The sequence below is a fragment of the Muntiacus reevesi genome, chromosome 2 (assembly GCF_963930625.1).
Source record: "Muntiacus reevesi chromosome 2, mMunRee1.1, whole genome shotgun sequence".
In the NCBI taxonomy this organism is placed as follows: domain Eukaryota; kingdom Metazoa; phylum Chordata; class Mammalia; order Artiodactyla; family Cervidae; genus Muntiacus; species Muntiacus reevesi.
Window position 1 is genome coordinate 83,792,525 of NC_089250.1, and position 17,382 is coordinate 83,809,906.

Genomic DNA, 17,382 nt, shown 5'->3' on the forward strand with positions numbered 1-17,382 from the left:
GTACATCTGTGTCTCTTTTTCTGTTTTGCATATAGGATTATCCTTACCATCTTTCTAAATTCCATATATATGCATTAGTATACTGTATTGGTCTTTATCTTTCTGGCTTACTTCACTCTGTATAATGGGCTCCAGTTTCATCCATCTCATTAGAACTGATTCAAATGAATTCTTTTTAATTTTAATCCACTTTCAAGTAATTTTTTCCTATATACTTGAAGTTATAGTAATATCACTCCATAAATGCATATCCTTTCCTAAATGCCTTTAGAGTCAACTAAATTAGGATCTTGAAGCAAAGAGTAGTTCTTTTTTGTTTTTTAACATCCTTCCTACTCTCCCTACCCTCCCTGTGGCCGCACAAATGAGGAACCTTAGTCCCCCAACCAGGGATCAAACCCCAAACCTGCCCTCTATGTTGGGAGCTCCGAGTCAATTTCGGGACTGTCAGAGAAATCCCAAATGGCTTCCAAAGTTCTATTGCTTTATGCTTTAAAACTGTGGTCTCAAATTTTGAGAATACTTATTTCATGACTAACAAAACTTAGGTCCTGAGCCAGTTTAGTTCATCTCAAATCCAACAAAACTAGACTGTTTTGTGAGGCAGTGGGTGTGAAAGAAACATTTAATGCTGGTTAAACCAAGTTACCAACGGACACAGATTTTTTTTTTTTTTTTTTTTACTTTTAACGGTAAAAGATCAGTTTTTTCTAAATAAGTCTCTGAAGACTGAACTCTGTATCAAAGTGACACGCTAAAAGCCACTATTTTGCATAGAAAATCAAGGTGCATAATTGTATCTTCTTCCTTCATTTACTATAATAAACATCTCAAATAAAATTTTAAACATTAAAATGAATAATTTAAGGTATCACTGAATATTCTCTGTGGAAGAATTTTAGGAACTTTTATTTAGATATATCCTGGATAACTAATCAATTAAATGAATGGCTTAAAGGCTGAATCAAGCTAACCAAATTGATTTTGTATTTGGATTTCTGGTCATGGTGATATCACGGCAGGGTAGAAAGTGCACGGACTTGGAAATTGGTCTACTTCCACACTTATTATAGAATCTTGAGCTTCACTTTACTCAACTGTAAAATAAGACTAAAACCCTCATGTTTCCTATAAAACTAAATATTATAACAAAATGGAGTACAACTACCATGCTTTGAAGTTAATAAGCTGTCTAGAGTTGTAGCTCATTATTTTTACCTCACATGATACAGTCCCAATGCAACTCTCAATTATATACCTAGCCACTACAGAAATTACTTGAAATTTAAACAATCTGTATCTGATTAAATATAAAAATAATATAATGCTCTTGTATTATTGGGCTTTCCTTGTAGCTCAGTTGGTAAAGAATCTGCCTACAGTGCAGGAGACCTGGGTTCGATACCTGGGTTGGGAAGATCCTCTGGAGAAGGAAATGGCGACCCACTCCAGTATCCTTGCCTGGAAAATCTCATGGACAAAGGAGCCTGGTGGGCTGCAGTCCATGGGGTCACAAAGAGTCGGGCACAACTGAGCAACTAACACTTATTTACTTGTATTATTAATTTATAAAATCTTTTCTTTTTCACCTGAAGTCTTCATTACAATTCCAAAGAAGACACTAGCTTTTTCTTCACATTCCTATACATCATGTTTACACTCATTGACTGAGATAAAAACATATCCATTTACCTTGCATCCAAAGTCTGACCCAAAATATGAAGACAGTTGACAATTGATGTTGCATCATTCCCTAAAGAGGAAACAAATAGCTGTATAAACTGCTCTGAGAATTTCTCAATGTCTTTCCGTTAACAATGCTTGTGTTCCAAATATTAGTCAAGGCACAACTCAATAAGGATAACTCAATTCAAGGGACTTTTTGATAATCAAGTTTAAAATCATGCAGTTTTTCTGCTTAAAAGTGGTTATGCAAATGTAAGTAGAAAAGCAATAAAGCATGTCTCATCAAATAGCTGACATACTCAAGAAGCATTCAAAGCACTGCACCATCCAAAGAATTTTAACTGGATACATCAAACATATCCCCCTCCCCATACCAGCTCACATTATTTTTAAATCATATTGTATGTCACCCTTTTAAGTTAGCTGATATCTTCTGTCAAATGAGGTGAGCTAAATTCTAATAAATGTAATTGCCTTTTAATTACCCCAAGTGTGTCTGCTTTCTTATTGTATTCAACTGCATTAAGATGAATTATTTTGCCTGAATTTAACTGCGTTCACATGAACTAACATGCCTGAATGTTGTTGGTCTTTGGTGAAAAAGAAGTACCAGACCATCATGTAAGAAAATATCAGAGGCTGAAGAAGTTAAATGCTACTTATGAGATATCTGAAATGGGGCAACTCCTCTTGAAAAATAAGATGAAACTCAACCATTTTGATAGGAATATTTCACCACCAAGTACAGAAATATGAATCATATAATACATATATTTTACTTTATGATAAGGATACAATAAAGAAAATATGAATCCAAAGTAACAAAGTGACCACTCACAATATAGTCTGACACTCATCACTTCTTCATTTCATGCTTTCCTATGTGTAATATATACAATAATTTCCTGGTTCTTAGGTTAACAACTCTTATTTAAATGTGAGTTTTTAAAACATTTGCGTATACAACATTCTTTATACACAAAAGTACCCTAAAATGAATGAATTAAACACACATGGAAATTAATAATATCCTTAGTATGTGGGTATTCCAGTTTAGTGGTATAACACAAACACAAAAAAATAAATTAGGTATTCATTGCTGAGACTATTGAGTTCTTTCAGTAAGTGTTCCATTAATCTCACGCTTTGAATCTCACAACTGCCAATAATAATGAAGACAAAATCAGTAGAAATGCAGAATTTGTCATGCCCCTGTCTATTGACTAGTGGCAGTACTAGGGTTTCTACTATAGTCCTGAGAAGTATTATTCATTTGATCATTCATTCACTCAATAAATACACGATAAATACCAGGTACTCTCAAACTTCCAGTAATAAGCTAGAGTATGGTACTTGCATTTTAATGGGGGACACATAATGAACTATTAAGCTCCCAAAAATCAATATGTTATGTAATATCCAGACATGGTAAAAAGTATATATAGCAGGGAATGGGGATTAGAACAACTGGATAGAGTAACAGGGGCAGTGGTCATTGGGCCCTCCCCAAGAAGGTGGCATTTGAGCAGAGATTTAAATGAAGTGAAAGGACAAACCATGCACATATCTGGGAGAAGAGTCCAGGTGGTACAAACAGATGTGCAAAGGCTCTGGGGCAGAAAATGAACCCAGTGATCCTGGCAAGGAAGTCAAGATGGCTGCTGTGGACAAATTCAGGAGAGAGAAGGAGAATGTATGGTGGAGACAAGGGAATCAGGTTCTAGCGTGTCACAACCAGAGCACGCACTTTGGATTTTTTTTTTTTTTAAGTGCAATAGGAAGACATTTTGAACAGAATGTGAGCCAATTTATATGTTAAGAGGATTCATCCCAGTCTGCCAGATTCTGGGAGGGCAAGAGTAAAAGTGAGTTAGGAAGCCCTCACAGTAGTCTAGAACCAGCGGACTAAAGATGGCAAATATGGCCTAGGATATTATTGGTGAAGCAATTAAGAATGTATGTTCAATTTTTGCTTACGTGTTGCATGTTGGTGAGAGGGAAAGGAGACAAGGATAACTCCGCAACGGTTTTGGTGAGCAACTGTCTGAGCAGTTAGGTGAATGGTGGTAGGATTCAACAATGTGCAGAGAGCAGGAGGTGGGGGTCAGAGAATGCAAGGGGAGGGGAGGGGTGGGAGCTGGGCATTCTGCTTTCAACAGGTGAAGTGCAACGGGCCTATTCATCTCAGGATGAGATATGGAATAGGCAACTGATACAAAAATCCAGAGTGCAGAGATGAGATCTAAGTTGGAGCTGTAAATCTGGGTGTTCTAAGCATATGGACATGTCTGTGAATCATGGGGCTGAATGAAATTAGTTAGCATGAACATAAATATAGAAGCAGAAAGGTCCAATAACCTCTAATGTTTGGAAGTAAAAACAATAAGGAGGAGGCAGCACAGAAAATGACAGAGGGAAGGCCCAAGAGGGAGAGGGGATACAAAGCGATGCCCATGAATCTCATGCAACCGAAGTCAGCACCAATTCAGAGAGGCTGGCCTCTAACTCTCTTCCTAAAACTGACAGTTATACTGTCCCTTTATACAGACAGATGATCAGTATCTGTACTTCGTAAAGATGAGCCTGACAATGCCTTTTCCAAAAGGAGGTTCAGGGCATCTGAAACTTCAGTTTGTACGAGCTCGTGAGGTGTGATTTGTGTTTGCTCTGTGCCCTGATGGAGCCCAGCACCTAGAATAGTGCCTGACATACAGCAGGAGCCCAGTTAGCATCTGCGGGGTGGCAGTGGGATGTGAGTATGAAGAGTAAGAAAGGGGACCAGTGGCTAGACAAGTTCTGCGAGTCAAGTGAACATCTTTACGGTGAATATGAGATTTCTGTGATTTTTTTTTTAATTTTATTTTATTAGTTGGAGGCCAATTACTTCACAACATTTCAGTGGGTTTTGTCATACATTAACACGAATCAGCCATAAAGTTATATCAAAGCCACAAAACTATAAGCTCAAGCCGGATACACATTTTCGGACACTCCAAATCAGATAGAGTACAACTTTAAATGGAAACAGCCCTCTGTAAAAAAGGTGGGGGAAAAGACCCTAAGGAATGAAAGAAAATATTAACTGAACTTTAGTGTTATAATGTATGAACCAAGCAAAAGAATCAATTTCATTGGCATATATAGATGCCTAAACTGATGGTTAAGCATGAAGAGACAAAGTATGTAGTAAGACTTTTAAATCAAATAGCAACCTGGATATTGTCTTTCTGAAGGAGATCTAGATCACCATCAGGGCTGTCAATCACACTATTAGTAAGAACCAGAAGGGCTAGTTCAGAGCACAGTAAGATGTTAAAATTTTAAGGTGATGACTGTATTTTCAAGCACTTAACTGTATGCAATTTCTTAACTGCTCTATGTAGTATAAAAACCAAAAGTTTGATACTTTCAACTCGTGTTTTTTCAAAGTTCAAAGCTACTTCCTCTGACTTCAAACATAACTCTCATACTTCTAAACACTTAGGACAACACTTATGGATTACCCATTATCTTTAAGATTGTGTTTGCATGTGTGTGTGTGTGTGTAACATCAAAGATACAAAGGTACAAAATTAAAATTACAGCTCATAGAATCTAATGACAACATACAGCAAGCATAAGGTTTTTAAAAACATTGTTAGCAACTCATAAAATAATACAACTCCCTAAATAATAGTAATAACAAAGCTAAAGCTGTTAAAAGTCAAAATATCCTTTTTGCATTTTAATCTCAAACTGTTTTGTGGTTTTAAATATAAGGTTTATACAGTTCAGGAGCTTTCAATGGTATCCAAAATTTGATACATGTAACTGCTGCTGTTTTATAAACTGATATACTAAGAATTCTCAGAATGTTGACTTTCTCCTGGGTAAATAGTCAACAGTTATTCTAATGTTCTAACAGTTATTCTTGTTTACTTTCCTAACATGGCTCCTGATACAATATCTCATTATACTATCTTCTCTGAAGAGATGATTAACCTTAGAAAAATCTTTATTAATAAGATGAAATAAAATTATGCTAAAAGAAAAAAATTCTCTCCAAATTATGAGTAGGTAGAAACTGAAGCATGCTGAAGATTTTATTACTTCTGAAGTCTGTGATATTGAAAAGAATAAAATTACTAAGTCCCTAACTTAGCGAAAAGTTTCAGTTAAACTGAGAATATATATTACACATGCTATTCTTTTGCTCAAAGTCAGGAAATCCTCTCAGAGTGACATATTGAAATGAAAGAAGTATCTATCTATCTATCTTCCGATATTATGTTCATTGAAATGTCTGAGTCTGATATTTACCCTCTATAAGAACTAGGCTATTTTCTATATAGCAAGTTTCCTTTATACATCGAAACTCTTGCTTTTCGCATATATACTGTCCTAAAACTATAGAATCTTTCAGTCACAGGAGTCAGACACAACTTAGTGACTAAACCACCATTCATCATTAAGAGGATCCTTAAGGTCTTAATGTGACTGAAAGATTCTGTAGCTTTAGGACAGTATGTATGAGAAAAGCAAGAATTTCCTAATGTATAAAGGAAACTTGCTATATATTCAAATAGATAACCAACAAGGACCTACTATAGTACAGGGAACTCTGCTTAATATTTTCTAACAACCTAAATGTGAAAATAATTTAAAAAAGAATAGATGTATATGTAACTGAATCACTTTGCTGCAGACATGAAACTAGCACAACATTGTCAACAGAAACAGAACAGAAACAGAAAACAGAACTCTTCTAAAAGTAGCAGATTGTGTTACTTTTAAAATTGAATTTAAACCATTAAATTATTAGCATAATGACATATAGTTCTCCCCAGAGGCACTATACTCAGGGATTCTTAGTGCTTCAAATGACTTTCATTTCATTATATGTATCCTATTAAACAAACACATACACAATCTGAACCTTTTTAGGGACTACAAACATTAACAGTTGTTCCTCAGTATCCGCAGGGGACTGGTCCCAAGGCCCTCCCCCAACACCAAAACCCAAGGATGCTTGAGTCCCTTGTATAAAATAGCATAGTATTTGCAAATAACGCACATGCATCCTCCTTTATACATTAAATCATCTCTAGATTGCTAACAATACAGAATACAATGTAAAAGTTATGCACAAATTTGTTGAGGTATGGTGAATTCAAGTGCTACTTTTTGGACCGTTCTGGAATTATTTTTTTCAAGTATTTTTGACCCCTGATTGGTGGAATTCATGGATGCAGAGCCTGCAGATATGGAGGGATGACTATAATATCTCCTAACATCTCTGGTACAAGAAAACTCTTCATTTAAATACATGAACAGGGTTTGGGGTGGGGGACTCACAGAGGAATCAACATAAACTTAATCCACTAATTTTTTAATTAGACAGAGATACCAATGGATAGAACTCACTGTATTACTCTATTTACTACTAAAACTCTTTTAAAAACAATATCAAGATTTCGGCACTAATTTAAATCAGTCATACTCAGTTAGGGGGAGAAAACAAGTATTTTAACAAAACCTGTTGTTTCATTTAAACATGTGATAATACTTGTACAATATTCCTGAAGCTAACATTGGATCTGTATTAATGATGTGAAAATGTTGAGTTCTAGGGTTATTGAGGTCAACCAGAAGAAATATTGCTGATAAGAAATATGCTGATCATGCTGCAAAATGCTTGCTTTACTCCAGGCATTCCTAGAAACCTGTTTGTCAACAGAGCTGGAAATTCTCCAGTAAATCTTAGGGCTCTCTGGACTGTCTTGCTAATTAACTGTCTTGCTAACATGTTAAAAACTCAGCGGAAAACAGGAAAGTAGACAAAGCCTCTAAATGATAACTATTTTTTGCCAGCCTTCTGGAATAGTTACTTGAACTGAATAGATCATTGTTGGTAGAGTTTAATGATCTTGTTGTTTTAAGAGTCGTTAGTTATAGTGTTACTTCTTTTTCAATGTAAGTGCTCTAAGTGGAAGGCTTCAAGAACTTTTTAAAAATGTGATTCTCATCAATTGTGAGATAAGTGGTTACTATATTTTTCTTAATCTCAAGTGGAAAAAATGTAAAGTTAGGGCTATTTGTGATTGTAAGAAAATTCCAAACCGATAGCACTTATCTCATTGCTAGCACTTATCTCATCTGCTTACTTATCTACTCTTTAGACTGTAGCCTTCTTTAAAGGTAAGACCTTGTTGGTTGATTCATTCTGTCATAAGATATTTATAAAACAGCCACTATGTGCCAGACTTCCTCCTGGGCTCTGAGGATACAAAAGTAAGCCCTCAAAGAGCTGAATTTTGCACCAGAGAGAGAAGTTAATCTAGTAACTCACCAGTGAGAGGAAGGAAAAGTACATAGAGCTAAGAGAATGTTATAATAGTAGAGAGAGCATAATCAGAGAGGTCAGTTATGATCTTCCAGAGAGAATGCTACTTGTTGAAATCTGAAAGGTGTGAGGGACTGGAGCGGGGCATATATAGGATCCCATTACAGTCATTAATCACAGATGGTGCAAATGGCCTGGGCAGATATGAAAATGACACTTTCAAGAAGCAGAGAGAAGACCACTCAAGCTGAGGCATCGTGAGGAAGCAAGAATTCTCTGGGAAACAGGGATGGAGGGGTACACGGGGGCAGACTATGAAACACTAACCAGATTAAATGGCCAGATTAAGAATTCTGATCTTAATTCTAGAGAAATGGGAAGCCACTGGTTACACAAGAGTATATTCAGTTTCAAGATCATTTTTTGCTTTGTCTTGTTTTTTGGAGGGGAGGCCAGAGATATGATGGTTTTGAAACACAGTTTAGAAAGGCAGGAGGGAGTTCTGAAAGCAGGGTTAGTATGTTCTAAGAGACATACAGGTGAAAGATACCTGTAGATTGATTTAGGTTGGGAGTAGTAAAGAGGTAAAAAAATCTTCATTTTTCTATCCTCAAAGCCTAAGAGAATGCTTCACACACAGCAAATATTTACTGAATGAATGCACAAAATGAATGTCATTAAGGCATTTGATTTATTTTCACATGGAAAAAGAAAGCCGTTAAGAAACCCTGTGTCACCATTGCTATTCCTGTTGGGAGTTATAGTTACCAGATTCCACTTCCTCTAAAAATAACTGAAAGCCTTAAATAGGCTATAATAGTAGAAGTTGAGTATTCTCTAATCGCCTTAAAATTAGGCAGTTAAGACAGTCAGAATTTCCACTTAGCAAAAGTGAGGGAAAATGGAGGCATTAAAAGGAGTATTTTGTTAGTTAACAATGTGTCCCTGAAAATGGCACATGCAGTCCTTATACCATGTCAACCTGCCTGGGTCTTAGCCAGTCCTAACTGATTTTCCAAAATATAAGAACTTATTTGTTCCAAAATATACCAACTTATAATTACTAGCAAGCATTTCAGAAGTCAAAAGGGAAGACTACATATAAAACTGTTGCTGTTTAGTTGCTAAACTGTGCCCAACTCTTTGTGATCCTATGGACTGCAGCCCACCAGGCTCCTCTGTCCATGGGATTTCCCAGAGAAGAATACAGGAGTGGGTTGCCCTTCTCTTCTCCAGGACATCTTCTCTACCCAAGGACTGAAACCATGTCTCCTGCACTGGCAGGTGGATTCTTTACCACTGAGCCACCTGGGAAGCCCTATATATAAAACAGATGCTATTTTACTTACTATTTTTTCCATAAAGTATTTTACAGGTATACCAGAACTACTGTTATGCTGGGCCTATGACTTGTTCCCCTTCTTAAAAATCCTACTTTTTTCTAAGATAAAATGAAGTGGTTTAAACACCTGCAAAAGCATATATGAAGCATAAAAGCATGACTCATCTCTTTAATTCTTAGTGTGCTTCAATGTATAGAAAATATTTTAAAGTAGGTAAAAGATAAAGTAAATATAGAAGTCTAAATTTGGGGAATACTCATTTTATACATCAGAAAAATTTCTGAACCAGAGATGAATTTTTAGAGATATAAATATAATCTGCCAGCCACATTAGAATAAATATTTCATTGCTGATCAAACTCAGCTCCCCATAATTACTACCATCAGGACAAGAGTTTTGTCACCTGTTTTTTTTTTTTAATGCTTCCTTCTAATCACTAATCCCACCTTCCTGACATGTTTCAGGTTAATGTATTTCTTTCTATATTTTTTGCTACTTGACACAAGCCCAAGTATTTCTTTGTTAAACTCAACTTTCACTTCTGTCTCACTTTATCCTTAAGTAAGGCCATGAACAATTTTTTGAACTAAATACAGGAAAAACATTTTGATCATCAATTGGTGTCTCCCAGAACACAGAAAAACATAATGTAAAGATAGGGTGAAAGAAAAAAATAAGAGATTAATATGTCCATATACAAAAGACCACTGTATATATGCTGTCAGGTCTCTTTTTCTTTAGGAAAATCCACAATGGTATAATTGATACATCAAATGGTCAATACTTGGGACTTCCCAGACAGTTCAGTGGTTAAGACTCCGTGCTATCACTGCAGGGGGCACAGGTTGATCCCTGGCTGGGTAACAAAGATCCCGCATGCCCCATGATATGGCCAAAAGACAATAAGTTTTTTTTTTTTTTAAGTAAATACTTGAATTATACCACTTTTGCTTTGATGTGAAAATGCCTAGATTTTAAAGGCTTCATGGTACATGTACTTTAAATAGCTAACTGCCCTAGTTTAGTCTGTATGCAATTTGATTCATCTAAATATAAGCTGTACAAATAAGACTAAGAATACCTTAGACTTGAAAGTGGTACGATTACAGTTTACAAAACACTTTAACATCATCATCTGAGATTTTATATATACAATAGATCTCTAAAGTTAGTAGTTATTTTAATCTAGTTTCAAAATGAAAAAAATAAAATAAATAATGCTCAAGAGAAGTTAAGTCCCTTGTCCAGATCATTCAACTGGTTCAGTTACAAAGAGGGGACTTACAGACAGGTTTTCTGATCAAAATCCCCTATTTTCTTCAGGACATTACGTTAATGTCTAAAACCAAGCTATAGCTATAATATGTAAAGTTTACAAGTCTAAGACCTAACATGCTAACATGCTGACAAGGCTATATTAGAGTATTGTTGAATAATAAAGACTTCTTGACGTTTGTATCATTTTACAAGCAAATGCCAAAGCAAATTTGAAAAAATAATGTGACATTAATAAAATGCACATTAAAATAAGCTTTCCGGATAAAGACACAAATTAGTTTTCCAATAAATTCCTGTTAAAAATAAAAATAATTGTATTTAAAGGCAAAGGGATATAATATACAATGCCTAGATGAAATATTAGAATCACAGATGAAATGAATGTTAAAATCCAGTTCTTCTCCTCTAATTGCTACAAGTTACAGTATGCATTTATCTTCCATTACTGAGCCCTTAATATATTCAAAGGAAAAAAGGAGATTAAACAACAGGCAGAATTAATACATGATAATGAAAGTCTACATTAGTAGACCAATAGATTAGTTTAAATATAGTTCCTTTGCAGAGGGTTATATAAGTTGCAAAATCGCACGAGGTAGGCTTCTCGGATGCTGAAAATGTTCTATGCCTTGAAGTGAGAAAATGGGCAAATACATGTAAAATTCCATCAAGCTATGTCATCATGCTGCTCTTAAGATTTGTGTACTTCACTGTATATACGGAATACCTCAAAAAATTTAAAAAGTGAAGTTATAGCAAAATGTAACATTGGAAACCAAGAGGTTAAAATATGTAAGAAGCTAGAGATAAACAACAGAAAGTATTAAGGGGTCCCCACCAGAGGTAGATATAATTAGAAAGTATTCTCTGAAGACAGATGGAGAATTTTTGAATACATAATTATTATGAGAAGGTTAAAAAGTACATGAAAGTTCTGTCTGAATAATTTACATAGAAGTTTTTCTAAGTTGAAGAGAAGTCAAAACAAAAGGTAGTCAACTGGAAATCATTCTGAAAGCAATTTTCCTATTAATTTTGGATAACTGAAACATTAATGCAAAAACCTAGGCAATTTATGGGAACCATATCTTAAGAGTACCCAAACGCTGGATATAATAATATTAGAAACCAAATGCAGCATTAAGTAGTCACATCCAGAAGCTATCATTTCTTAAAAAATGTAAAGAATGTAAAGATTATTTGCATATATATATATATACACATATATATATATACACACACACACATATACATGTGTACATTTACCTATTTCTCAGTTTCTCCATTGTGGCTTTTTTTGTGTGTGTGTGACTTTTACAGTAATAACATAATCCTTAGGTTTTTTTGTGAATGGACTAGGACTTATAAACCTCTATAAATACACTCAGTGTTTTCTTACTGAAGTCACCACAAGACTGTCTCAAAATCTAGAGAGCCTTGGGCTAAAATTTACCTTGGCAGTTTACGAAAGCAGATGCAGAAAAGTGTAAAAAATAAACTCTGCCAACTGCTATAGAGTCTTAAAGCCCCACTGCAAGGAGAGTCTGTGAAAAGTGAGTGACTGCCCTGCACGGCTATTGGAAAGCAGTGTTTGGGAACATGAACTTCAGCTACATGAATTCTCAGAAATGAACAAAAACTGACTACTGTGGAGTTTGGAGGTACCAGAGAAGTTGCTTTTGGCAAATCCAGGCCTGTCTCTATTATGAAGTTCCAATGTCTGGAATACAGTCAACATGCAAATTTGTAGTCAAGAGCACTGAAAAAGTAAGTGCAACTAAAAACTGCAGATGGGTATTTAATCTATCAGAGATAAACAAACACAAATTCAGAGGCCCAGTTTTGCTTCACTCCTCTGAAATAAAATAAGGTAGAAAGTATCATTTTTATTCATTTGATCTTTAATAACATAAGTTTGTGATTTTCAAGTGTGCTTTGGACTGGTATACAAAGTTACGGTTTTCAATTTTACTATAGGTAATGCTACTTATAAACAACCTTGAGGACCTTACCTTGGCCTATAACGACCATGCATGCAGCCATGCAAACATGCATTCATGCAACATAGCAGCACATAACACAGTGCAAAAATGGCAAAGAAAACCAAGTGATGGCCATGCTAGAATTTGTTTAAGGGTCTCCTTACCAAATAGTGAAATCCTATGCCTGACAAGAACTCCAAGTTTGCAGAATAGGCTGAAGACAAAAGAAAAACAAAAGAGAAAAGGGAAAGGGGGGAGGGAAGGTAGAAAAAACAGGGAGAAATTAAATTCAAATGAAATAAAACAAAAAAAAAAGAAGAAGAAAAAAAGAAAAATAAACAGCTGATATATGAGCCGGAAAAAAGCAACATGATGTCACGCAGAAAGAATCAATTCTCTGAGCAGAATGTGGAGTAAAGGTATTAAATAAAGAGTCTTTGAGTGCATATCTTTAACAAACACGGTTAAAAAAGCACATATTATAAGTAAAGGAACCAAAAAAAATTGAAAGCAAAGCTAATTAATATAAAAGCAATCTATACAAACCCCACAAAAATATAACTACAGAAAACCATAAGGAAAAAAAATTAATTTTATCTGTACCAAAGTACTACTGAAATTCTAGAATTTTTCTTTTTGTTGTATGGACATTATTTAACAATGGAAGTATGGTGCTTTGTGCACAAAATGCTACTTTTAGTATGCTTTCTCATTTGAACTTTCCTTCTCCTAGACCTTGACCATTACCCCATACACATATACCAAAGCATCCAGTGAATATCACACAATGAACGAGAAAGAGAATTTAAACAATTTATAATCACTCAAAGAAAAACATTACAGCTGTTATAACCTAAAGGACTTTGAATGCTAATGCATGAGTCAAAAATATATCCCCTCTAGAGTGAGTTCCCAGGTCTTTGTGCCCTTCCTGGCGCTCACCCACAGAAGACTCCAAATAAGGGTGCCCAGCACTCAGCGTGATGGCACTGCTGCGCATGAATGCTCACGTCAGAACCCAGACTCTGGGCAGTACCTGGCTTTGTCCTGTCGTGTCTGTCACCAGGCAGTCTGGTGACCTCCTTGCAGGGTCCTATTGTTAAGAACCTTTCACTTCCATGTTATGACCCCTTCCAAGCATCCCGCAGGATTCAGCTCAGGACATGTTTACTCCAAAAAGCCTTTTCTAACCCCTGGTGCTCCTTTACCACTTCCAACCCAAGCTCACAGATGTCCCCTCCCAGCCAGGGGCCATCTGCCAATATCTATAATGACACTATCCTCCCATCTTATACCTGACATTATTTTCACATCTATCCACACTTTCCTGAACTCTCAGACAGCACAGGTGTTCCATAGCTAGAACTTACCAAAGCTCTACTTTTGAAAATCCACTTGTATAGCACCACCCACACTCAGCCTGACTTTCCCAGTCATGTAGCAGCTATGTCCTGATAGCCCTGTCCTCTCTGGCCATCTTTGCCGTCACTACCAGGGTACAGATATACATGCTTGGTACTGGGGATATAGACTATGCCATGGAATACAGGGCTGGCAACTGCTCATGGCAGAATAGGAAAAAGGAGACAGAATCACCTTTTTGATGTTGACCACTTTCACAGTAAGTTTTGCCCATTATTTCTCACTTTAGTAACAATGTGATATAATTTATTGGTGAAAAGTAATTATACAGGGCATAGGGTAGCTTTTCCAAGAAAATATTCATCCACAAGTGCTTAAACGACGTTGAAGTCTTAGGAAATCTCTTATCAGTGCTCTCTCTCTCTTTCTTTTTTTTTTCCCAAACAATGATCTTGTCAAGTAGACATTAGACACAAGATTCAACCTTGGTCCACTGAGCTGTATTATCTATCTTCAGGCTCTAACTGAAATGAACAAAGACAATAAAACAAAAGCACCTTTCTCCAGGTACCCTCATTCACTGAGCTTTCTCTGTGTTAAGTCAATAAGGATCTGTCTCTGGGACTTCCCTTGTGGTCCAGTGGTTAAGACTCCAAGCTTCCACTGTAGGAGGCATGAGTCTGATCCCCAGTTGGGGAACCAAGGTCCCATATGCCAAGTCACACAGACCCCCCCCCAAAAAAAAAACCCACAAGGATATGTCTCCATCTGAAAAGAGAGTTAACATCTTAGAATTGCATACATTTTGGATTATTGGAAACTATTTTAAGTGGTATCTTTTACCTCTTAACTCTCTAGTATTAGGGTGAAACACCCTGAGATGATGTTGAATTTGTAATATACAGATCATGTTGTAACCCGATTAATCTAAACCTGGGATGTTTTGTGATGATGGGAAACAGAATTGCTCTGTATCCCATCCCATTGGATCACATTTATGCCTGAGAATCTGTCAGAGAAAAATGATTTCTTATGACCAGCTGTTTCCTAATGCTGTGCTGTTATTAGCGGCTCAGTTGTGTCCAACTCTTTGCGACCCTGTAGTCGCAAAGGCTCCTCTGCCATAAAGTCTGCCAGGCTCCTCTCTCCATAGGGATTCTCCAGGCAAGAACACTGGAATGGGTTGCCATGCCCTCCTTCATTCCTAACCCTAGTTATTCCTAATTAGTAACAGATGTGTCACCAGAGAGACATACAGATGTATGTTGAGTTGGTCAAAAAATTCATTCCAGTTTTTCAGGACACATCATACAGATGGGAAAACCTGGATGAACTTTTTGGTAAACCCAATGGAAAGCTAGGTCCTCAAAACAGACAAAACATATCTCTTCCCTTCTGTGCTATCCCCTTTCAGGGTGTAATTCCTGTGCAAACTCTAGGTCTGACTATTATCAGCGCTAACCTGTAGTTTCTCTAAAGCACTTCCCATAATCCTGTTAACCCTTTGTTACTAACATACTTAAGAATTCAAAAGGCATCTGCAGCTTCCTTCCTGACTCTCTGCCTTGTGAGTGTCCTTTCCACCCCTCACAGCTTCTCCTTGAAGTTCTCAATACCCTTCAAATAGTTCATCTAATAATCTCTTTTTCAGTCTCCGTCCTGGAGAGCTCTCCACAGTACTCGCCATCATTAACTAATCACATCTGTGAAACTCTTGTTTCTGTTTTATAGTATTATTTCCCACCTCCTTGCTAATGAATTGTTCTCTCTATTCTTCAAATACCCGCTTCTTAAAACCCTCCAAGGGTAACAACTCTCCAAGTTTTGGTGCTCAGCCCTTTTGGCTTCTCCCCATTTCTACCTTGGTTTCCTCTTGCTTTCCAAGCTTCAAGCAATAGATGGGCATAGATTGTCCCCAAATACATCATTCCTTGCCCTGATCTCTCCAATACCAAACACCTATTTCTCACTTCCTGCTGTACACTTCCAGCTAAAACGACCTGTTAGCACTTACTTCTTCTTCCAGAAACACCAGTTTAACCAAATTCAACCTCTTCTCAAAACTGTGTTGTGCTGTGCTAAGCTGCTTCATCCATGTCCGACTCTTTGCAACCCCATCAACTGAAGCCCACCAGGCTCCTCAGTCCATGAGATTCTCCAGGCAAGAATACTGGAGTGGGTTGCCATTTCCTCTTCCAGGGGATCTTCCCCACCCAGGGATTGAACCCGTCCCTCTTACGTCTCCTCCTTTGGCAGGCGAGTTCCTTACCACTAGTACCAAATCAGTTCAGTCAGTTCAGTCGCTCAGTCGTGTCCGACTCTCTGCAACCCCATGGACTGCAGCACGCCAGGCCTCCCTGTCCATTACCAACTCCTGGAGCTTACTCAAACTCATGTCCATAGAGTTGGTGATGCCATCCAACCATCTTATCCTCGATCATCCTCATCTCCTCCCGCCTTCAATCTTCCCCAGCACAAGGGTCTTTTCAAGTGAGTCACCTCTTTGCATCAGGTGGCCAAAGTATTGGAGTTTCAGTTTTAGCATCAGTCCTTCCAATGAATATTCAGGACTGATCTCCTTTAGGATGGACTGGTTGGATCTCCTTGCTGTCCAAGAGACTCTTAAGAGTCTTCTCTTAATACCACAGTTCAAAAGCATCAATTCTTTGGCACTCAGCTTTCTTTACAGTCCAACTCTCACATCCATACATGACTGCTGGAAAAACCATAGCCTTGACTAGACAGACCTCTGCTGGCAAAGTAATGTCTTTGCTTTTTAGTATACTGTCTAGGTTGGTCATAGCTTTTCTTCCAAGGAGTAGGTGTCTTTTAATTTCATGGCTGCAGTCACCATCTGCAGTGAGTTTGGTGACCAAAAAAATAAAGTCTGTCACTGTTTCCATTGTTTCCTCAAAATTAGCTCTTCTGAAGTATCTTGCTTTCATTAGTGACACCAGCATTGTTCCAACCACTCAGCACAGAAACTTCAGCCCCATGTTGGCCTTCTCCTGTTTCCCTGCCACAAGCCCCATTACTGAGGTGCTCTGGTTTCCTCCTCCTGTGTTTCTCACACCCAGCCTCTTTCTGCATTAAGCCTCCTCTGCACTCCCAGCACTTTATATATGGCTCCATTGACACTCATCACAATGTGGTATATGGCCTAGCTGTATATGTGTGTGTCTACTCGACTGTACTTCTAAGCTCATTAAAGCTGGGAACTGTGCCCTCGTACCTGTGTGTTTATCCTCAGACCTAGGGTAGCATTTGGTACCCAGCGGGCATTCAGAACACTTGCTGAACAAACCCAAGGGTAGCATCACCTACTGGGGGCACCAATCCTGTTACGACAGCCTGCACCCCTGTCATAGCTCTGAACGGCTGCTGCGGTCTCCGAGCTATGCTACTCTT

The 17,382-nt window shown here is 37.3% G+C and overlaps 1 protein-coding gene across 1 annotated transcript in view; it reads right to left on the reverse strand.

The window, feature by feature from the left end:
- Positions 1-17,382, reverse strand: part of RYR2 (ryanodine receptor 2) — an 813,831-nt gene that overhangs the window by 159,063 nt on the left and 637,386 nt on the right. The window contains exons 63-64 of the mRNA XM_065922240.1: positions 12,777-12,826; positions 1,693-1,753 (exon numbers count right to left, since the gene is read on the reverse strand). Of these exons, the coding sequence (XP_065778312.1) occupies positions 1,693-1,753; positions 12,777-12,826 (111 nt within the window). The remainder of the gene's footprint in view (positions 1-1,692; positions 1,754-12,776; positions 12,827-17,382) is intronic.